This window comes from Mucor mucedo, assembly GCF_025094135.1.
Source record: "Mucor mucedo strain NRRL 3635 chromosome Unknown EV154scaffold_183, whole genome shotgun sequence".
NCBI classification, from domain to species: Eukaryota; Fungi; Mucoromycota; class Mucoromycetes; order Mucorales; family Mucoraceae; genus Mucor; species Mucor mucedo.
The window spans coordinates 24655-43047 of NW_026252467.1; the positions used below are offsets into that span (position 1 = coordinate 24655).

An 18393-nucleotide genomic window follows, 5' to 3' on the forward strand; every position below is an offset into this window, starting at 1 on the left:
CCGTATTTTTATACGTGTATATCTGGTAATTTGTACAAAGGCATCGTAATAATATAAAAAATATAACATTTTACGATTGGCTATGATACTGATACTGATGGAAAGATTCATTCGTATGAACCAATAAAATTAATAATGGAGACTGGTTTTTTTAATGAAAAAACCCAAAGTTGCCAATGTATTGTTTCTCTTTCGTGCTCTTCTCGTTAATGAAGCGTAAACATTCACTATCCGACAATAGCACAGGAGAACGTAAGTAGATACTAGCTCCTAGTAAAGCAATAGATGACTGACCTAAAACAATTAAAGCATCCTCCGTAACAAAGCGCTTGGATAAGAGAAAGGGTAGAGAAGGTACATAAAATTATCATTTACCTATAATTTTCTGTTTTTATAATGCGTCTATGATTAGGGCAACTAGATGAGCAGCTGCTTCGTTTTTCTTGCCAAGATGTTGACATAAACATTACTTCTCCTACCATGCCTATTGATAACAGTTTTCGTGATATATTCTTAATGCAATTAATAATTATACGCATAGTTTTAATGAAAGTATTAAAAACACTGTCAAGTTTCTGGAGAAACATAAAATACATGTAGTTCGTAAAAAAATGGACGAAAATATCGACATAATGATGGTTACTTCACCCATACAATACTTGGTTGGGGTTCTTAATGGAAAATTGGAGAATAATTTTGTGTTGCATTCAAATAGGCATCCAAATCTTACTGCTGTTCCAAAAGATATGTTATTGCTTTACGCTTTTAGTCAAGTCTATGGGTATACAATCTACTGCTTTTCAAGTAGGTCCAAACCAGCAATAATTCATCCCAACAACAAGCACCGTCAAGACCGCTCTTTACCGTACCTTGGTGTGTTAAAATCAATTAATTCGTATACTGGTACTGTTGAATGGTTTGGATTGGAACTCAAAAACAGACCCAAAGATATGTCAGGTGATACCACCCCCACCAGTGAAATTCTCAAGAATATTGTAGCTAAAAAACGAGCCACAGACGAGAAAAAACCTAGAGCAAAGAGACAAAGTGTCTCCTCTGTCATAGATGATGAAATAATAAGGCTGCTTGTGGAAGAAACGAACACATTATATCAAAAGAAATGGTCCAAGTTCAAAATTGACAAGCACAAAACCTTATCTGAAAATATACAAAATTTTCGTCAACTTTATCAACGAAACAGTTTCCAACAGGCTCTTCTGGTATTGTAAAAACAAAGATTGAGCAGTTGATCAGGCAAAATCACTTTCCGACCGTTAAGCTTGAAGATATACCAACGTCAGCATTGTGGGTGCAACAAAAAATCAATCGACTCAAACAAATTGGCAAAATCAGCATCGATAAATGTATCAGTGACTTTATTATGGGTTTAAACTTAGAATCATCAATACAAGATAGTGCGCCTGAGGATACAGATACGGCAATCGATGAAAATGAAGACCAAGATGTAGAAGATAATGCTTATAGAACAGTCAGTAGAAGCCTAAAACGAGTAATTAATAAAGACTTGGACTATAGCATCTTTTTGAAAAAGCTCGAAGATCTGCAAGAGATCTGTGATAAATGCTGTTCTGGCCTTTCGAAAGCAACGGAGATTTTGGTTGACGGTATTACATCAGGTGATATTCTTCCTTCTAGAGAGCGCACCTTTTTTGATTTTCAATTCATTGATTTGCCCTCACTCAAAATTGAAACTGGCGAAGAGAAAATCGCGATTATAGATGACAGTGATGAAACATTTTTAAAACAAAGTGATATATTTACGTTTAAAGGCTTTTGGAAATTGCTTTCCAGTTCAGTAGGTAGAAAAAAACCACACGAGTATAAACACCCGTAAGTAGATATGCTTAATTATTATATTGAGAGCAGTGATTCCTAACTTATTTTACTCGTCATATAGGGTGATTGACTACGTATCAAGAAAAATATCAAGCGAAAACTATTGTGACTTTACAACCACACCAACTTTAGTTTCTGCGTGTAAACAGTTCTTTACCAATTTTTCAAACATGTGGACCTATCAAAGATTTGTTTCTGATTTGAGAGTCACACTTACCCTTATTTTACGCTTGCATCTTTGTCCGAAGAAATCCCATCGTCTGAGCCATCCACATGCATCAAAGAAGCAGAAACAAAATTCACAAAAATCCCCCAAAACAGTTAAAAAGCGACACCAAAAAAGGGTCATGATAGATTTGTTTGACGCGATTGCAAAATATAACGCAGGAAAGCTGAACAAAATACATGTTGTGGAAAAACTTATCGACGGTGTTTTCAATTCTTGTGAGAGGGGCCGTTCAGATTTGGAACCACCTGTAAATAAAGATGATAATTCCAACGAATTTGAAGGTAATAATTAATGGGACACAGTCATACGTATTGTTTTTAAAAAGCTTCGTTTTTATAATTTTTACACAAAGAAGACGCCGAAGATTTTAATGAGAATGACGAAGATTTAGTAATAATTGATAATGTTACTGAGTTAGATACCAATGATAACGATGTCAAAGACCTGTCAGCCAAAGAGATTAAAGCTTTGTGTGCAGTATGCACAATGTTGATTACGTCCCCTTCTATCGAAGGAAATGTAGACGCAGCCTATATCAAAAAGCAACTTTATTACGATAAGCAAGAATCTATACCCGCCCATGCATTAGACACTTCTGCTAGAATAGTCAACGAGTTACGACTAATAAGTTGTAAAAAAGATGAGAAAAACGCTTTCAGATTTTTTCAGATGCGCAAAATCAGAAACTCACTGGTCAAGTTTGTTGGTCCGACGGGTACAAGATTTAAGGAGAATCGAATGTTTCCAAAGAAGGTCGAAGAAAAGCAAAAAATGTCTATCAATGTTGATACCAGGACTTTATATCTTTTATTTGCTAAAGAGTACAACATTTTCAAGCTCGATGGTGTAAATATGTTTACGAGTTCGGCAACAATCAAATCCATAGAGGACAAGAAGGCGGTTTTTTCAAACTTTTTCAATTTAAACATGATTGAAAGAATTATCCAGGAACAAAAACTAACCCCAATGTATTCATTTAAGTTTTGTCATAAGTACAGCTTAAACTTTCTTGGGTATAAAAACTTGCAAAAGGAAGAAGTGCCGCACGTTACTTCTACAAGTAGTTTTACCTCTTTGGATAGTAATACAGAAAATAGGAAACTGAAGGTCGAACGTCTTCACAAAGAAATCAAAGAAGAAAAAGCATTGCAAGTCCGTTTGAGTAAAAACGTTCGTGAGATAGAAAATACTAGAATGGATCTTGGCCAGACCTTTAGAAAAAACCAAAAGTTAGGTACAATGACTTGTGATTCAGACCTCTATCGAAACTTGAAGACTAGCCGCAAGGAATGTAACGCAATATACAGTCAACTTCTTTCTTTGAATAAATCAATTAAGACCAAGAGCTCAGAAATGTATTGCTTAAACAAAGGGATACATAATCAGAATGAACCAACCCCAACAGCTGGTATATGTCTTTCTGAAAAATCACAAAATAGCATCATATCAGGCCAAGCAATTATTCAAGGCTTAGATCCAGGTGTTGTAACAACTGCTTCAATAAGTGCAACCAAATCTTCTTCTATGTTTCAAAGTATTAATAGGTATAGCGCACTGGAAAGTCTGGAAAATTGTGACCACGATGTCGAAAATGAAGTGACCTTTGAACTGACGGCAAAGCGAGTAAATAGCGTTATACTAGACACCAAGCACATGATACAGAGACAAAGAAAAATAAAAAACAAAAAGGAGCTTACACCGTCGTATCTAAACCAGCGTCAAGTCACTAGGAGTATTCGTCTGAAAAGATATTACCAGCATCTGCATTCCTCACATAGGCAGAAACTGTTCCGACTTCTAGGTAACTCTGGTAAAAACCGTAGCGTCATATCATTTCTGGGAAACTGGTCTGGTGTTTCGACTTACATAAAGGGTCATACTAGAAGAAGCTTAGACCCTTTTATAACACAACTAAAAAGTGTAGAATTGGACAGTTTTGCGGTGGTTGATGAGTACAAGTCAACAGTGACATGCAGCTCATGTTTTTCTTGCACAAGTAAGCAACTTGTCAGGAGAAACGGCAAAATCAAAAGGCTCAAAGGGGCAGTAGTTTGCAACAACTCGGAGTGCCCAAGAAGAATCTCTTCAAAATCAACAACCATTAACCGTGATCAAAACGGTGCAAAAAACATTGGGTTAATTGGTTTTTCTTCCATAGTCTCGATCGATGCTCAGCCGCTTCCGCCATTTAGGCGTACCTTTTATAATACACATAAGTATGGCGACGGTAAACACATATAATTGTACAGATACTAACATCATTTCGTTTAAAAGGTATGACTTATCAAATAAATACCGACAAGCCAGTCTGGCTACGTCGGTTATTCCGGTCGATCCGGTGACTCAATTTTCCGAGTGATTGTCCCCCCAGACATGTCTCTCGCATAATATTTCGAGTGAATAGCGTGACTTTACAGGAGTAGTGAAGAATAGGATTTTGGCACTGGGGACTGAGAAAGTTTGGGCTTTAATTCTGTTTATCCGCACTCTGAAATAAATCATCGTTCTTTCAGTTATAAAATATTTTGGGTTATTAAGCTTTTGTCGAACAAGCTTCGTTTAATCATTGTACATTGTATCTGATCCTCTGTTTCTTATTTTTATTGAATACGTGTAAAAGCCTGAGAGTAATTGCACTTATTAACCCGTTCTAGATAATTACTTTTGCTTTTCTGACAATTGTAATCTTCTCTTATTTCTGTTTATTATACTATCATTTAATAAACTCCGTCAAAGATCTTGCTGTGAAGAATTTGAGCTTAGCTAAAAGATCTTTTGTGTAACTCAATTGAGTTTATTAACGAATTACACAGCAATAATAAAACAATAGTTCTTTCCATTTTATAATTTTTGGTCGTTATTAGCCTTTTCAGAATAAAGCGCAGGATAAGCCAGTTTGACTCAAAAGGGATTAAACTTAGACATATATCAGAAACTTCGACTTCATTGTGACGTAATCCGTTAGAATACACTATAGAAAACGTATCTCTATTCAAGCTACAGCCTGAAACCAGTCTAAATATATCTCTAATCAACATCTTACGATCAGAGACTGTCAATTCCCGGCCAACATTACATGGTGGAGTAGCTGGGCGCTTTGACTTAAATAATAACAATCCTTTCGTAAAAAAATACAACCGCTCGTCTTAAATATTATGCAACAACAACAACAGTTTCAACAGTTCCTACAACAGGTTCAACAACAAAATCTCACTAACCAAGCATCCCCAACCCAAGTTTACAACATGAACAATCAGTTTATGAGTAACCCGACAATGTATGGAATGTACCCTCAACCCATGCCTATGATGTATCCAGGTCCAATGCCTGTTTATTTAACTAATAGTGTACAAGGTTCTATGATTATCCCCTTCAGTGGAGAATATCTAGATACAAGTGAAAGTATTTATGACTTCTTAGAACAAATATCCTATCTACCCACATTCTCTTCTCTTACTAGTGCTCAGGACAAAGAGAAAATCGCTGTGATTGGATCTCACTTACGAGATACTGCCTTATCATGGTTTCGCAGAACGAGTTGGTCAGACATTGCTTATGGCTCCGAAGATCAAGAAGGATCCTTTGTGTACATGTTCGTCAATCACTTTTTAACTAACGCCACCAAGTACAGGCTTAGAATGGCTTTCAATAGAAGAGTGCAAGGCCCTAATGAAGATGCAGTTAATTATATTAAAGAAAAAGTAAATCTATTCAAGAAGTTTAACAAAACAGAGAATTACGAAGAGAGTACTTTAGTTGCAGATGTGGTACAAAATTTAAATTTGGTAACTCAAAGGAACTTACGTGCGGCACCTACTTCATTAGAAGATTTGAGAGCCCAATTAGCTCAAGCAGATTGGATTATGAGAGAAGAGTTACGTGTCTCGTTGGCCCCTTTGATGAACAACGGCTTTGGAAGTAATACATCCTATGGTACCGCTAGTAACAGTAATGGATTTGATATTTATAACGTAAACACCGCACAATTACACACCATCAAGCAGCAATGGGAGCTTTTTCAGCTACAACAAAACATGAATATGTTACAGATTAACAATGTATCTAGTAGTGAGAATGTTAGAAAGCCCACTTACGCTCCCCGTAACAATAATGGAAGAGTGCAAGAATCCAATGGTAATTCTCAAGAAGTAGCTAATCAACAAGCTCAAGGCAATGGTGATACCTTGAAAGTTCCACGATCCTCAGTGACCGGCAACACTAACTCTGGATCCTTTTCATCTCGAGTATGTTACAACTGCAATGAAGAAGGCCATATACAAAGAAACTGTCCGTCCTCGTGTGGTAACTGTGGTGATGAGAATCACACAGCTAGTGGATGTAGAAAGCCAAGAAAAACTCAAGCACAAAACCAGGATTTTCGGGAAGGACACCGCCAGTAGGTAACGGTGTCCCAATTTTAAATATCACCTTAACCAGTGAACAAAATCCTACAAATATTATAAATGCAGTAAACGGAGAAACTGAGCAACAAGACGTTGATATGTTATCCGCTGAAGAATGGGAGACTCAGAAACGTGCACGACGAGCTATCCAACTAGCTAAAGCACGTGCTAGAAAGAAGGAGATAGCGTTGTTAGACAAGGAAGCATTAGCTCAAGGATTACCACGGCCATCTCAAGTAAACAAAGCTACTAAGAAACATCCCTTATTGATCAACAAAGAAGGTAAACTGGACCAAAAATTCAACACTGCGGAATACTTGAGGTCCTTGACGGTGACCCTTCCTTTGGCGGAATTCCTTTTCTTGTGTCCATCTCACAATCAACAAGCGAAAGAAGCTTTAGGTTTTGCTAGTAATAAATCTGTTAGTAATGTTACTAGTGGAACAATAGTGCCACCGACATTGGCCACTCCCAGCGATGCTTCATCATCGTTAGCTACGGCGACGCTAGCTGATGTCAATCCCGTAAGGAAAGTAGACAATAATATCCATAATGTTGTACAAAGAAATCAGATTTTCACAAAATCATTCACAGATCGTAACAATCCGGGTGCTAGTGGTACTGAACTCCAAGTGGTTCAAATGTCTATAGGTGAAGGAGATTACGATGCGCTATTGGACCCTGGTGCAAATGCCTCTATTATTCCGTATGAAGTAGTCAAGGAGTTACAATGGGAAAATCGTATCGAAAAAGTGCCTGGACTATCGTTGAGTTTTGCAGGAAGGGCTAAGGAAAGCGCCATGGGGTTAATACGAAATGTTGCTATTTTGTTTTCTGTGGAATTAGAAGTCAGCCATACGTTTATCGTAGCAGATCTAGATAACTTCCCCCTGATTTTGGGTATTGATTTTTTCGAAGGAGCACACGCCATGTTAGATGTATCTCGTAAGGAATTGATTTTCGAAATCTTAGATGAAGACGACAGTGAAGTGGTAGTAGAGCAAATTATTATCGATACGCACGAGGGAACTGGAATAAATCCTACGGCGTCAAAATTGGGTAATAGCAATAGAATAATGCAGATAGTATTATCAGGTGGGGAGAGTGGTGACAAAATAGTGAAGTTGAATGAGGACTTGATTCTGGATCCTTGGGAGATTAGCATCGCAGCTCTCAGATACGCGGAACCTACAGTCTTAGATAATACTAAGATGGTGCACATGCTTGTTCCTGCATATGCCAGTGCAGTAAATGGCGTAATGTTGTGCCCGACAATTATCCATACCACCAGAGTAGCAGAAACAGTTATTGCTAATGCAACTAATAAAAAGGTAATGATAAAGAAAGGTGATGCTATCGGAATAATTACTCCTGCTGGCGACGATAAATTATCAATGGAGAGTATCAAGACAAAAAAAAATGTAGTTACCGAGGTAGAGGTTATTCAAGAGTATCTGGCAGAAATGATGGAAAACCCACGCGACCAAGCTATGCCTTCCGTTTCCACCGCACCCGTTTATCTACCTGCCGAAGCTATCAGCAAGAATAACTATTACCACAACATGCAGTCTTATGTTACGTCTGTTGTCTGCGAATGGTCCAATAAAAATGACAGTGTAAAGAAGGTCAACAATGTCAAGCAAACCGAGCAAAAACCTGTTATTGAAGAAATAGATTGCGGTGATTTTGACATCAACCCCGAATTAATGCCCGAGCAAAAAAGGGAGATTTTAAATGTGTTACATAAGCATAAGAGCGTATTTGTTAGTTCACTTAAGGAAATAAAAACATTAAATACTGACCCTTACATTATTGACTTGAAACCTGATGCGAAACCACAACGATCTCGTGCGTACATTGTGCCACATGACGCTCAATTATGGCTTAAAGAAACACTACAGGAGTTATTGCGCACTGGAAAAATCGAGGCTGCGGACCCCAATAGTGAATGGGCTGCTGGAACGGTGTTGATCCCTTCGGATATAGAAAAGAGACATAAGAAGAAGAAGATACAATTCAAAGGAAAAGCCAAGCCATTTGTAATATCAGACAATAAAAATTCGCTGTCCAATGTCAAGAAAGTGCCTGGTAGTAAAATTTACAACACCACTATCCAAGATTTCATTGAAGAGGCTGAAGATTCATTAGAAGAAGATAACATGGAACATCTTATTGGACAGAAATTTGGAGTCGGTGATACCAAGAGAAGAAAACAGGCTATACTAGAAGATGGAAATGTTGTAGGATATACTTCTACTGCTCCAGGGCTTAAAACCAAGGATCTATATCGGTTATGCATTGACTATAAGAATCTAAATGCGGTGACAATGAAAGACCCTTACCCATTACCTGATATTAATATGTTGTTCACCCAATTAGGCAAGGCTAAATATTTCTCTATCATGGATGCATTAAAAGGATTTTGGCAATTACCGGTACATAAGGATTCAAGAAAGTATACAGCGTTTATTACCCCTCTAGGAATTTATCAATGGTGCGTAATGCCTATGGGATTGCATTCGAGTGTAGCTTGGTGGCAGAGATGTATGGACCGGACGTTTTCGGAAGCACTCTTTGACTACTTCATGATGTACGTGGATGATGGTGTGGTATACAGTTCAGATTTTGAGAAGCATGTACAGCAACTAGACAAAATTTTGTGTATGGCTGAAAGAGTGGGTCTATCCATGTCGTTAAAGAAATGCAAGTTCGGATACCAGGAACTGAAGATATTGGGATACATGTGTGGAATTAATGGATTCAGGATGGATAACTCCAAAGTAGAGCGATATATGTCATGGCCTCGACCTAGGAATGTGTCGGAATTGAGAACCTTTTTAGGAGGCATCCAATATTATCGAAGATTCTTTCCAAAGCTTTCTGAGGTTACTAGCGGGATGACTAAACTGTTAAAGAAAAACGTCAAATTTAATTGGGACGAAGAGGCGCAAAAGGGATTCGATAAATGCAAGGAAATGATGAGTAGCGAGCCTGTTCTAGCACACCCAAGATTCGACCGTGAATTTGTTCTGTATTGTGATAGCAGTAAGAAGGCTATATCTGGAATATTGACTCAGGCTGATGAAGATGATGGTAACATCCTACATCCTATCTATTATGGAAGTCGGGCATTGATAGGTATAGAAAAAACAACAATGGCAATATGGGAGTTGGAACTATTGGCTATAGTCTACTTCTTGAAATTCTATAGGTATTATTTGTTAGGTAATAAATGCAAGGTCATCACAGATCACCAATCTCTCAGGCATTTAATGAAAATCAAGGAGGAGTCCAATCCGAGGGTAGTGAAATGGTTGCTTAGTGTGATGGAATTAGACTTTTCGGTGTATTATCGTCCGGGGGCTCAAAACGGGAATGCAGACAGCCTATCTAGAATGCCGTTTGATCAGGAAGGTTTAATGGAAATGCCTACTTCTGAAGAAATTATTACAGATAATTACTTACCTGTGTATAATGTCATAAGTGGAGGGATTAACGATGACGTTTTCCATGGAATATCGGAGGAGCGCTATCGATGTCTGTATCAGTTTTTGAACACTTTAACCTTTGGAGAAAATATCCAGCTAAAGGAAAGGAATGCAATACGAGCCATGGCTAGATATTATTACATCGGAGAGAACGATCGTATTTACAGAAAGAAGGACGAGAAATATGGTGACAGAATCTTAGTTAAAGAAGCGGAAGTCAGAAAAGTAATAGAAAATATACATGATCATTGGCTCTCAGGGCATGCCGGAATAGCTCGAACTTTTACCAACGTCAGTCGAAAATTTTACTGGCCTAATTACTACGAGGATATACGGTTATACGTTAAAACATGCCACATATGTCAAGCCCATTCTCTTAAAAATGCGCCAGTGGTACCTATGATGTCTATACCTGCACCACTAAACGGACCTATGACCGAAATAATGATGGATTTTTGTGTATTGCCTAACGTACAGTCTTTTGGAAGCTTTAGCTATGTACTTGTATTGATAGATATGTTCACCGGTTGGGTAGAATGTCACCCATGCGTAACAGCACAGGCAGATATAGCCGTCATTGGATTATACGAATGGATCTGCAGATTCGGTATCCCATCAACTGTGTATAGTGATGGAGGCACGCATTTTGTTAATGTCATAGTCGATAGAATGGTGTCTAAATATGGGATCAAGCTAGCGTTAGGTCCATCAAACCATTCTCAGAGACAAGGAAAGGTTGAAAGAGTAATCCAAACCCTTAAATTATTGTTAAAGAAGATCTGTGCACAATATCCCGGAAGTTGGGTTACTTGGTTATCAGCAGCTAGTTATGTCGTCAGGACCAGCGTATATGGAGGACACGGATTCACACCATTTTTCCTTTTGCATGGTCGGCAACCCAGAGGAATTGCGGATTGTCTAGAAATCAAGGACTTAGGTGAAGATGTTCTGTTGATGGAGACCGGAAGTAGAATGAACACAACTAAAATACAGGATCAAACCATGATTAATAATATCGAAGAAGGCGTAGATGAAGAAATCGATTATGAAATGTTAGAGTTGGAAGAAAGATTGGAAGAAATTATTAAATTGAATGATTCAGTGTTATCAGAAGCTGTAAAGCGACAAGTGGTTATCAAAGAAACTCAAGCTAGAAACTATGATGATGCTAAAAGAGTGTCCGTTCGATCATTTAGATTAGGTGACCAAGTAATGGTACTCAATCATACAGTAGGAGATATAAGCAAAGGGAAATTGGGTAGCAAGTGGATTGGACCGTACCGTATTGAAAGAAAATTACCTAATAACGTGTATGTGATTTCGGATGGGCATCTTATGGTTGCAAGCCCCGTCCATGCTAATGACATCAAACTGTTTCTACAAAGACCGAAAGATAACTGGTTATATCGAAAATGGGTTGTAGAAGGTGAACCACAAGAAGTAGCAGAAGCTGAATTAGGTGAAGACCGTACAGGAGGAGTTGAAGAAAACCCTGGTTCAAATTCCTTAATACTGAAGAAGAGGCGTCGTACCTAGCTCTCCTTAAGTAGGATCCTTGTGAAGAATTTGAGCTTAGCTAAAAGATCTTTTGTGTAACTCAATTGAGTTTATTAACGAATTACACAGCAATAATAAAACAATAGTTCTTTCCATTTTATAATTTTTGGTCGTTATTAGCCTTTTCAGAATAAAGCGCAGGATAAGCCAGTTTGACTCAAAAGGGATTAAACTTAGACATATATCAGAAACTTCGACTTCATTGTGACGTAATCCGTTAGAATACACTATAGAAAACGTATCTCTATTCAAGCTACAGCCTGAAACCAGTCTAAATATATCTCTAATCAACATCTTACGATCAGAGACTGTCAATTCCCGGCCAACATTACATTGCCTATACATTACTCAGGTATAAGGGGCGGTGATTTAAAAGTTAAATGAGCCACTGGCTTTTTTTTTTTTTCTTTTATATAGAGGGGGCCTGTTTATTTTTTTAACAAGATTTTTATTTCATTAGAATGAGTTTACGTTTAATTTCCAGCAAAAGTGTTTTCAACACACAGAATATAGTCAAGGTACAAAGCGCACGATTTGGAAGCTTGTCGGTGAGCCCTTTATTTTTCAATGGAGGAGCAACAACAGTTGTGTCTAGCGAGAGTGTGACCCGTAACACGTTTGAAGTACCTACATGGTTAGAAGCGATTCTTTGGGCTGCACCCAAGAAGAAGACATCTCACTCCAAGAAGCGTATGAGAGCTTCCAACAAGGGTATACCCATTAAAGAAAACGTCACATCCTGTCCTGCCTGTGGAAGCAATAAGCTCTTACATCATTTATGTGGAAATTGTTACAGCGATATCAAGAAGAAGGCAAAGCTTCCCATTGTTGACGCCTAAAATATTAGAAAATTAAAACAATCGAAAAATTATTGTAAATAAATAAATAAATAAAAAAAAAAAAATAGCTTATAAACGAAATCACCCTTAAAGAAGACAAATGATACCATCATGATGGAACTTTTTTTTATGGATTTATGCACCTCATGTTGGAATCGATTGGCTCTTATATAATCCCCACACACACACATACAACACACACACACCCCTTGATTGCATATATATACATACACGTGTGCTATTAACAATCAGAAGGGCTTATTCATAAACCCCGTACCTGAATACAATTCTGTACGCCCCCCACAAGATCTACACACTCACCTAGAAAAAAGTGTTCATGGGATCATTCTCTTCAAGACAACAATTTTTAAAAAAAGTACATCTTTTAAAAAGACTCATGAATCATGTTATTAGTTGGATTATCAATTGGCGTAAATATATATTTAGTGAGAAAGAAAGGGGGGGGGAGGAGTTCTCTTTTTAAACGTTATGAGACTACAAGTTTTACATAACCCACAAGCAAACACACACACACACCTCCTTTTCCCTTCTTGTATAAAATACAAATTTCCCTTTCTTTTTCTTTCCTCTCCTTCTTTCTCTCTCTCTCTCTTATCCAAAAAAACTCTTTTAAACATGTCTTCGTCTGCTGTGCCTATTTATCAATCTTTTAATGTAAACCGTGCTTTTTATTTTAACAATATGCATAGCCATCTAATCTTTTCTGTTGTTGTTGTTGTACATCCTAGACTTCACATTTGCCACCTACACCCGCTTGTTCATCGATAGAGAAGGCACAAGGTAAAAAAAAAAAATTGGATTTATTTTCTTTGTGTGTGTGTGTGTGTGTGTGTATGTGTGGAGATGGTATTAAACCCTCCTTCTACATAGTCCGAGATCTATCTACCGTACAAGGTTCCAGTTCTCACTATGGCTCCTTAAGCACTACCAGTGCCCCTTATTTTGGTAAAAAAAAAAGACATTTTAAAAATTAAAAAAAGACAAAAGAAAACTAATATATATATATAATGGTAGAAACACTGAAAGAGGCTCGACCTGCTACACCATCACAAACCACCATCAGTTCAAATAATCATGATGAAAGTTTATACTTGTTATGGACACAAGCATTATTAAGGGAAAGAGGGTTTACAGATGAGAAGAAAGAGGATGAGGATGAGGATGAGACGAAAGATGATGATGATAGTAGTGTATCTGATATGTCTTCAGTATCATCAGAAGAAGAAGAGGAAGATAAGATAAATATAGATCATTACATTGCTGAGAAACGCAAACTGTTCTCTCCCGCGCCTTCTTCCTTACATGCATACAGTCATCGAGCTTCTATGGTTTCTCATTATTCTTCCGTTGCTAGTCAGTCTCCTGCTCTTACTACTACTGCAATGGTGGGGGAAGAAGATACACCCATGATAGAGTCAAGTCCCAGATCCATCATTTCTAGTTTCTTTCGTACTTGTTTTTCATCATGTCTCTAAAAATGACTTATTCCCTCCCCCTCCAATGAGAAAAAAAAAAAAAAAAGCTATTAATAATAAAAGACGCAATTTCTCCGCTATTGCATGTAAAAAAGAGAGAGATGTCCGGACCCATTACCGACGGACAACTTGTCAATTATGTCAACTTTTTTTTTTTTTTTTGATTCGGAGACAACAAAGGGGAGGGGGGTGTTTATTTAAACGCTCTTAATTTTTTTTTTTATGTATATATTCTTTTTATTCTTAAAGACAAAAAAAAAAAAAAATGGGAGCCAATCAATCTTCAGAAAGACATGCAGAGAGCTTTGATGAAAAGCGTGCAGAAATGAATGCAGTGGTTGAACAAGACATGACCTGCACCTCCAGTCAGGAAAAATATCTGAGCCAATCCATGGCAATTTTAGACTTGAGTGAACAACAATGCAAGGATCATTATGCTAGTCTGACACCCCGTGCTCTTGATAAATTCTCGGAACATTTTTGGCATGATAAGAAGAATGCCTTGGCCATGAACGCCATCATGAATAGCGATCCTACCCAAGTCATGGTCAATCCATCCGTGGCTCTCAAGAACCGTCATGTATTTAATGTCAAATTGGATGTCGAAGGTGTGGCTACCAATCAAAAGCAAAGTGGTCGTTGTTGGATCTTTGCAGGTTAGGTTAATAACATAAAAAAAGCTTTCTTCTTTTTGTATAACCTGAATTATCTTTTTTTTTTTATATATATCGCAGGCACAAATGTTCTCCGCTTGGCCGTGATTCGTAAATACAGATTAAACGAGGATTTTGAGTTGAGTCAAAATTTCCTTTTCTTTTATGGTAAAGGCGCACTGACGAAACAACACGAACATTTGACCCTAAAAAAAAATTACTTTTTTTTTTTTTTTTTTGTAGACAAGCTTGAAAAGGCCAACTGGTTTCTTGAAAATATGATTGATTTAGCTGAGGAAGATATCAATGATCGCGTAGTACAATACCTTTTAACCTCGCCTGTCGGTGATGGCGGACAATGGCAAATGTTTATTAATCTGATTGAAAAATACGGTATTGTTCCCAAAACTGCCTATCCCGAAACCATCGCCTCTTCCTCCACTGCTCGTCTCAATTGGTTGGTCACCGCCAAATTAAGAGAGTTTGCCTCTCAAATTCGAAAGGCGCTTCGTGATGGTCTTTCCGTGAATACCATTCGTGTCATCAAGGAAGAAATGATGCAGGATATCTATCGTATCATGGTCATTTATTTAGGCGAACCTCCCCTTAGCTTTGATTGGGAAGTCATTGATAAAAATAACAAGTGTGTTTCGCTCTCCAACATGACTCCCAAAAAGTTCATGAAGGATGTGGTCGATTATCCTGTAAGTCATTTTTTTTTTTTGTTATGAAACCCCATTTTTTTTTTCTTACTCATCATTTTGTTACATAACACAGATCTCTCATACAATGTCCCTTATCAATGATCCTCGTAACCCTTATGCTCGTGCTTACACTGTGGCTCGTCTTGGTAACGTGGTAGGTGGAGACCCCATCAAATATGTCAATACCACTGCTTCCCAAATGAAGAAGCTTGCCATGGACGTACTCAAGTCTGGTAACCCCGTATGGTTTGGTTGTGATGTAGGACAATTCAGTAACCGCAACACGGGAGTCATGGATACCAAAGTATTTGATTATAAGCTCACGTTCAATGTGGATTTCAGTATGTCCAAGGCTCAACGCTTGTTGTATGGTGAGAGTGCCATGACACATGCCATGATGTTTACGGGTGTGCACTTGGATAAGAATAATAGCCCTGTACGATGGAGAGTGGAGAACAGTTGGTCAGAGACATCGGGTGAAAAGGGATTCTGGATCATGAGCGATGAATGGTTCAATGAATTTGTGTACCAGGTTGTACTTGAAAAGGCAGTTGTTCCTAAAAAGTTGGTGGATTTATTAGATGAAAAGGCTATTGTGTTACCTGCTTATGATCCTATGGGCGCTTTAGCATGTCCTCAGTAGATTTTCGTTCCATGTATAGATATAGATTAATAAAAATTATGTAATAGTAAATCAGATCCCTTTGTCAATAACAGATCTTTTTTTTTTTCGGCTCGCACGCATGACTAGAATGGCCTCTTCCTTTTGACGGGGAGAAAACCTTCTATTTTTAAAGACCCGTTCTTCCTATTCTAATTCATTTACTCGAGGATAGGACAAAAAAGGGAAACACTATAATTAGTTTTTTTTTTTTTTTTTTTTTACACACATATGATAAAAGACTTTTTGCTTAGCATCTGTTGTCTATTTTTTTTTTTTTTTTTTTGGGTTTTGTCAAACACGAGTGGTGTTACACCAAGTTTTTTTTTTTTTTTTTTTTACAAAGAGATGACATTTGGTGTCACCCAGCATCAAGACTTTCGTCAGTTTGAAATTTGTATTAATTATTTTAGGTTTAATATATCTTTTTTACTAATAAATCACATCATCATGCATATGGAAGGGGAGTATGTTATTTTTGTGATATTAAGGAGGAGGGAGGGATGATAATTTTTATGAATGACACCAAGCTTATAAAAAAACAAATTTTTTTGTAATTGTATCTCTCTGTCTCTTTTTTTTTGTTATGCAGATTTAGGGTTTTTATTTTCTTCTTTTTGCAATCTGCAAGATATGGGTTTGGTCACGTTGGGTGTTGACCCCCTTTGTATGTGTGTAATCTCGTTATGTAAAAGCCACCTCCTCATAAGAATTGAGGGATTTATACATATATATAAATTATTCTTGCATTGCATAAATAAGAATATTCGTTTAGAACAAGCAGTAATTCATGTTGGGCGAGAAAGAAAAAAAAAAGCTATTATTAAAGCTTTTTTTTCGTTTGGAATCAACTTCATGTTTAATATAAAAAACAGTCTTTGTCTCCCCCCCCCCCTAGTTGCTAGAGAGCATTATATCAATATGTGTTCAACAAACGCTAAGATGAGCCTTGGTCCAAGAAGAGAGGCAGATAAAAATAAAAATAAAAAAAAATTTGCATAAATATTATGCATCAAGCACATATTTTTTTTTTTTTTTGCTGTTTTTGTTCTGGGATATGCCAAGATATGACCTTTTTGCAAAAAGAAAACAATATGAGGTTTTTGTTTTATCCAGAACATTTAAATAAACCCTTTTGTTTGTTCAGGAATGCATCACACATACCGTTGCTTGCCTATCTTCAAACTTTAGTTTAATAACTATACTCAATTGAAACCTTCTGATTAAACAAATGAATACAGGCGATGGATAACTCATCTCAATATTGTCTTGTTATTATTATTTAATTAGTAGATACAGAGTACCAGAATCTATTTTATTGATCTGCCCTTCTATGTCAATCGAATCCAACATCTGGGGATGATTCCTAAATACTGTCACATTATTGTATCCTATTTCTGTTCTAGATTGCACTCATGTCAGTTTTTTATAAAGCAAATTTATCATACATACATTTGTACGATTCCCAGTCATATGTAATTGATATGATGTTTAAGTAACATAGCTTTTACAAGAGAAAAATTGTGTATGTCAAAAGAAAAATGTTCATTTTGCTTACAGAAGATAAGTTTCTTAAATAAAACAACATATTTATTTCCCAAGAAAAAGAAATGTGGGATTGTCCTAGGAACAGGCTTCTATGACTATATTTTATGAGATTCAATATTGAACATCTCTCTTTTTTTTTTTTTCTGCTGTGCACTTTTTTTTTACGCTTACGGATAAGCCTGTTTTCTAGCGTGTGAAGGCTCAAACCGCTTTTCTTAGGGACAGCCAAATTTTCCTCAGGGGCAGCCAAAGTGCACGTAGTCGCAGCGAAAGATCGGTGATTTGGATGTTCTGTAGACCTGGGAACAAGGATATACAATCAAAAACAATGTAAAAATTACGAATAAACGATTTATATTTATTTTGACAATTCTATCATCACTTTTTCGCCTTTGAGCTCGTTTGATCTTAATCTTACGCAGCAATATTAAGGTAAAGTTTGAACGAGAAGCTGAAAGTAAGCTGTAAAACACATATACTGGTTTACACTATGTTGGTTTTAATAAATGTATATCTATTTTAAGTTGTTAAGTTATATTGACCTCTTGATGTTAATTAAAGTATCATAATCCCAACATTATGACTACGCGCACCCTGACCGTCCCTAAGAAAAATGGCTGTCCCTAAGAAAATTTGGCTGTCCCTAAGAGACCCGTAAGATAAACGGCTGTCCCTAGGAGACCCGTTAATAAAAACTACTGTTTCTTATAAAAACGCTAAAATATTACCCTTTATTTTTTTTTTAGAAAAATAAAGATATACTCTCATTTTTTTTTATCACGGCTACGGCTAGTCTTTGTAATATAAGTAAGACCGTTACCAGTTGTAAGCGGTATGTTTGTAAGAAAAAGAATGGATCACGTGACCTAAGAAATGGCCGTGTAACCATAGTTGGGCCATTTCATTAAAATATCATTTAATTCATCTGATTTTGCATTTAATTCATAAAAATTTGGGT

At 37.0% G+C, this 18393-nt stretch overlaps 4 protein-coding genes across 4 annotated transcripts; all 4 read left to right on the plus strand.

The window, feature by feature from the left end:
• Positions 1 to 209: 209 nt before the first annotated feature.
• Positions 210 to 3980, plus strand: EV154DRAFT_579468 (uncharacterized protein; the record flags this gene model as incomplete). The annotated part of the gene is made up of 9 exons (XM_051606587.1): positions 210 to 252; positions 310 to 354; positions 413 to 502; positions 601 to 1220; positions 1280 to 1851; positions 1919 to 2367; positions 2439 to 3709; positions 3776 to 3896; positions 3970 to 3980. The coding sequence occupies 9 exons, from the start codon at positions 210 to 212 to the stop codon at positions 3978 to 3980; spliced, it is 3222 nt and encodes a 1073-aa protein (XP_051451514.1).
• A 7975-nt stretch (positions 3981 to 11955) lies between these two features.
• On the plus strand, positions 11956 to 12454 carry EV154DRAFT_528583 (uncharacterized protein). Its single transcript, XM_051603600.1, has one exon. The coding sequence runs from the start codon at positions 11996 to 11998 to the stop codon at positions 12371 to 12373; it is 378 nt and encodes a 125-aa protein (XP_051451515.1). The 5' UTR covers positions 11956 to 11995; the 3' UTR covers positions 12374 to 12454.
• Positions 12455 to 12990: 536 nt separating this feature from the next.
• EV154DRAFT_607314 (uncharacterized protein) lies at positions 12991 to 13945 on the plus strand. Its single transcript, XM_051607604.1, has 4 exons — positions 12991 to 13048; positions 13123 to 13174; positions 13265 to 13339; positions 13409 to 13945. Exons 1-4 carry the CDS (start codon positions 13010 to 13012, stop codon positions 13867 to 13869), a joined length of 627 nt encoding a protein of 208 aa, XP_051451516.1. The 5' UTR covers positions 12991 to 13009; the 3' UTR covers positions 13870 to 13945.
• Positions 13946 to 14260: 315 nt separating this feature from the next.
• Positions 14261 to 15869, plus strand: EV154DRAFT_431115 (peptidase C1B, bleomycin hydrolase; the record flags this gene model as incomplete). Its single annotated transcript, XM_051596583.1, has 4 exons — positions 14261 to 14525; positions 14604 to 14690; positions 14766 to 15226; positions 15300 to 15869. The coding sequence occupies 4 exons, from the start codon at positions 14261 to 14263 to the stop codon at positions 15867 to 15869; spliced, it is 1383 nt and encodes a 460-aa protein (XP_051451517.1).
• Between the last annotated feature and the right edge of the window lie 2524 nt (positions 15870 to 18393).

Coding starts and splice junctions, on each gene's coding strand:
- EV154DRAFT_528583 (XM_051603600.1), top strand. CDS start 11,996: ATGAGTTTACGTTTAATTTCCAGCAAAAGTGTTTTCAACACACAGAAT.
- EV154DRAFT_607314 (XM_051607604.1), top strand. CDS start 13,010: ATGTCTTCGTCTGCTGTGCCTATTTATCAATCTTTTAAT. Junction 13,049..13,122: donor CTATTTATCAATCTTTTAAT/GTAAACCGTGCT, acceptor TGTACATCCTAG/ACTTCACATTTGCCACCTAC. Junction 13,175..13,264: donor ATCGATAGAGAAGGCACAAG/GTAAAAAAAAAA, acceptor CCTTCTACATAG/TCCGAGATCTATCTACCGTA.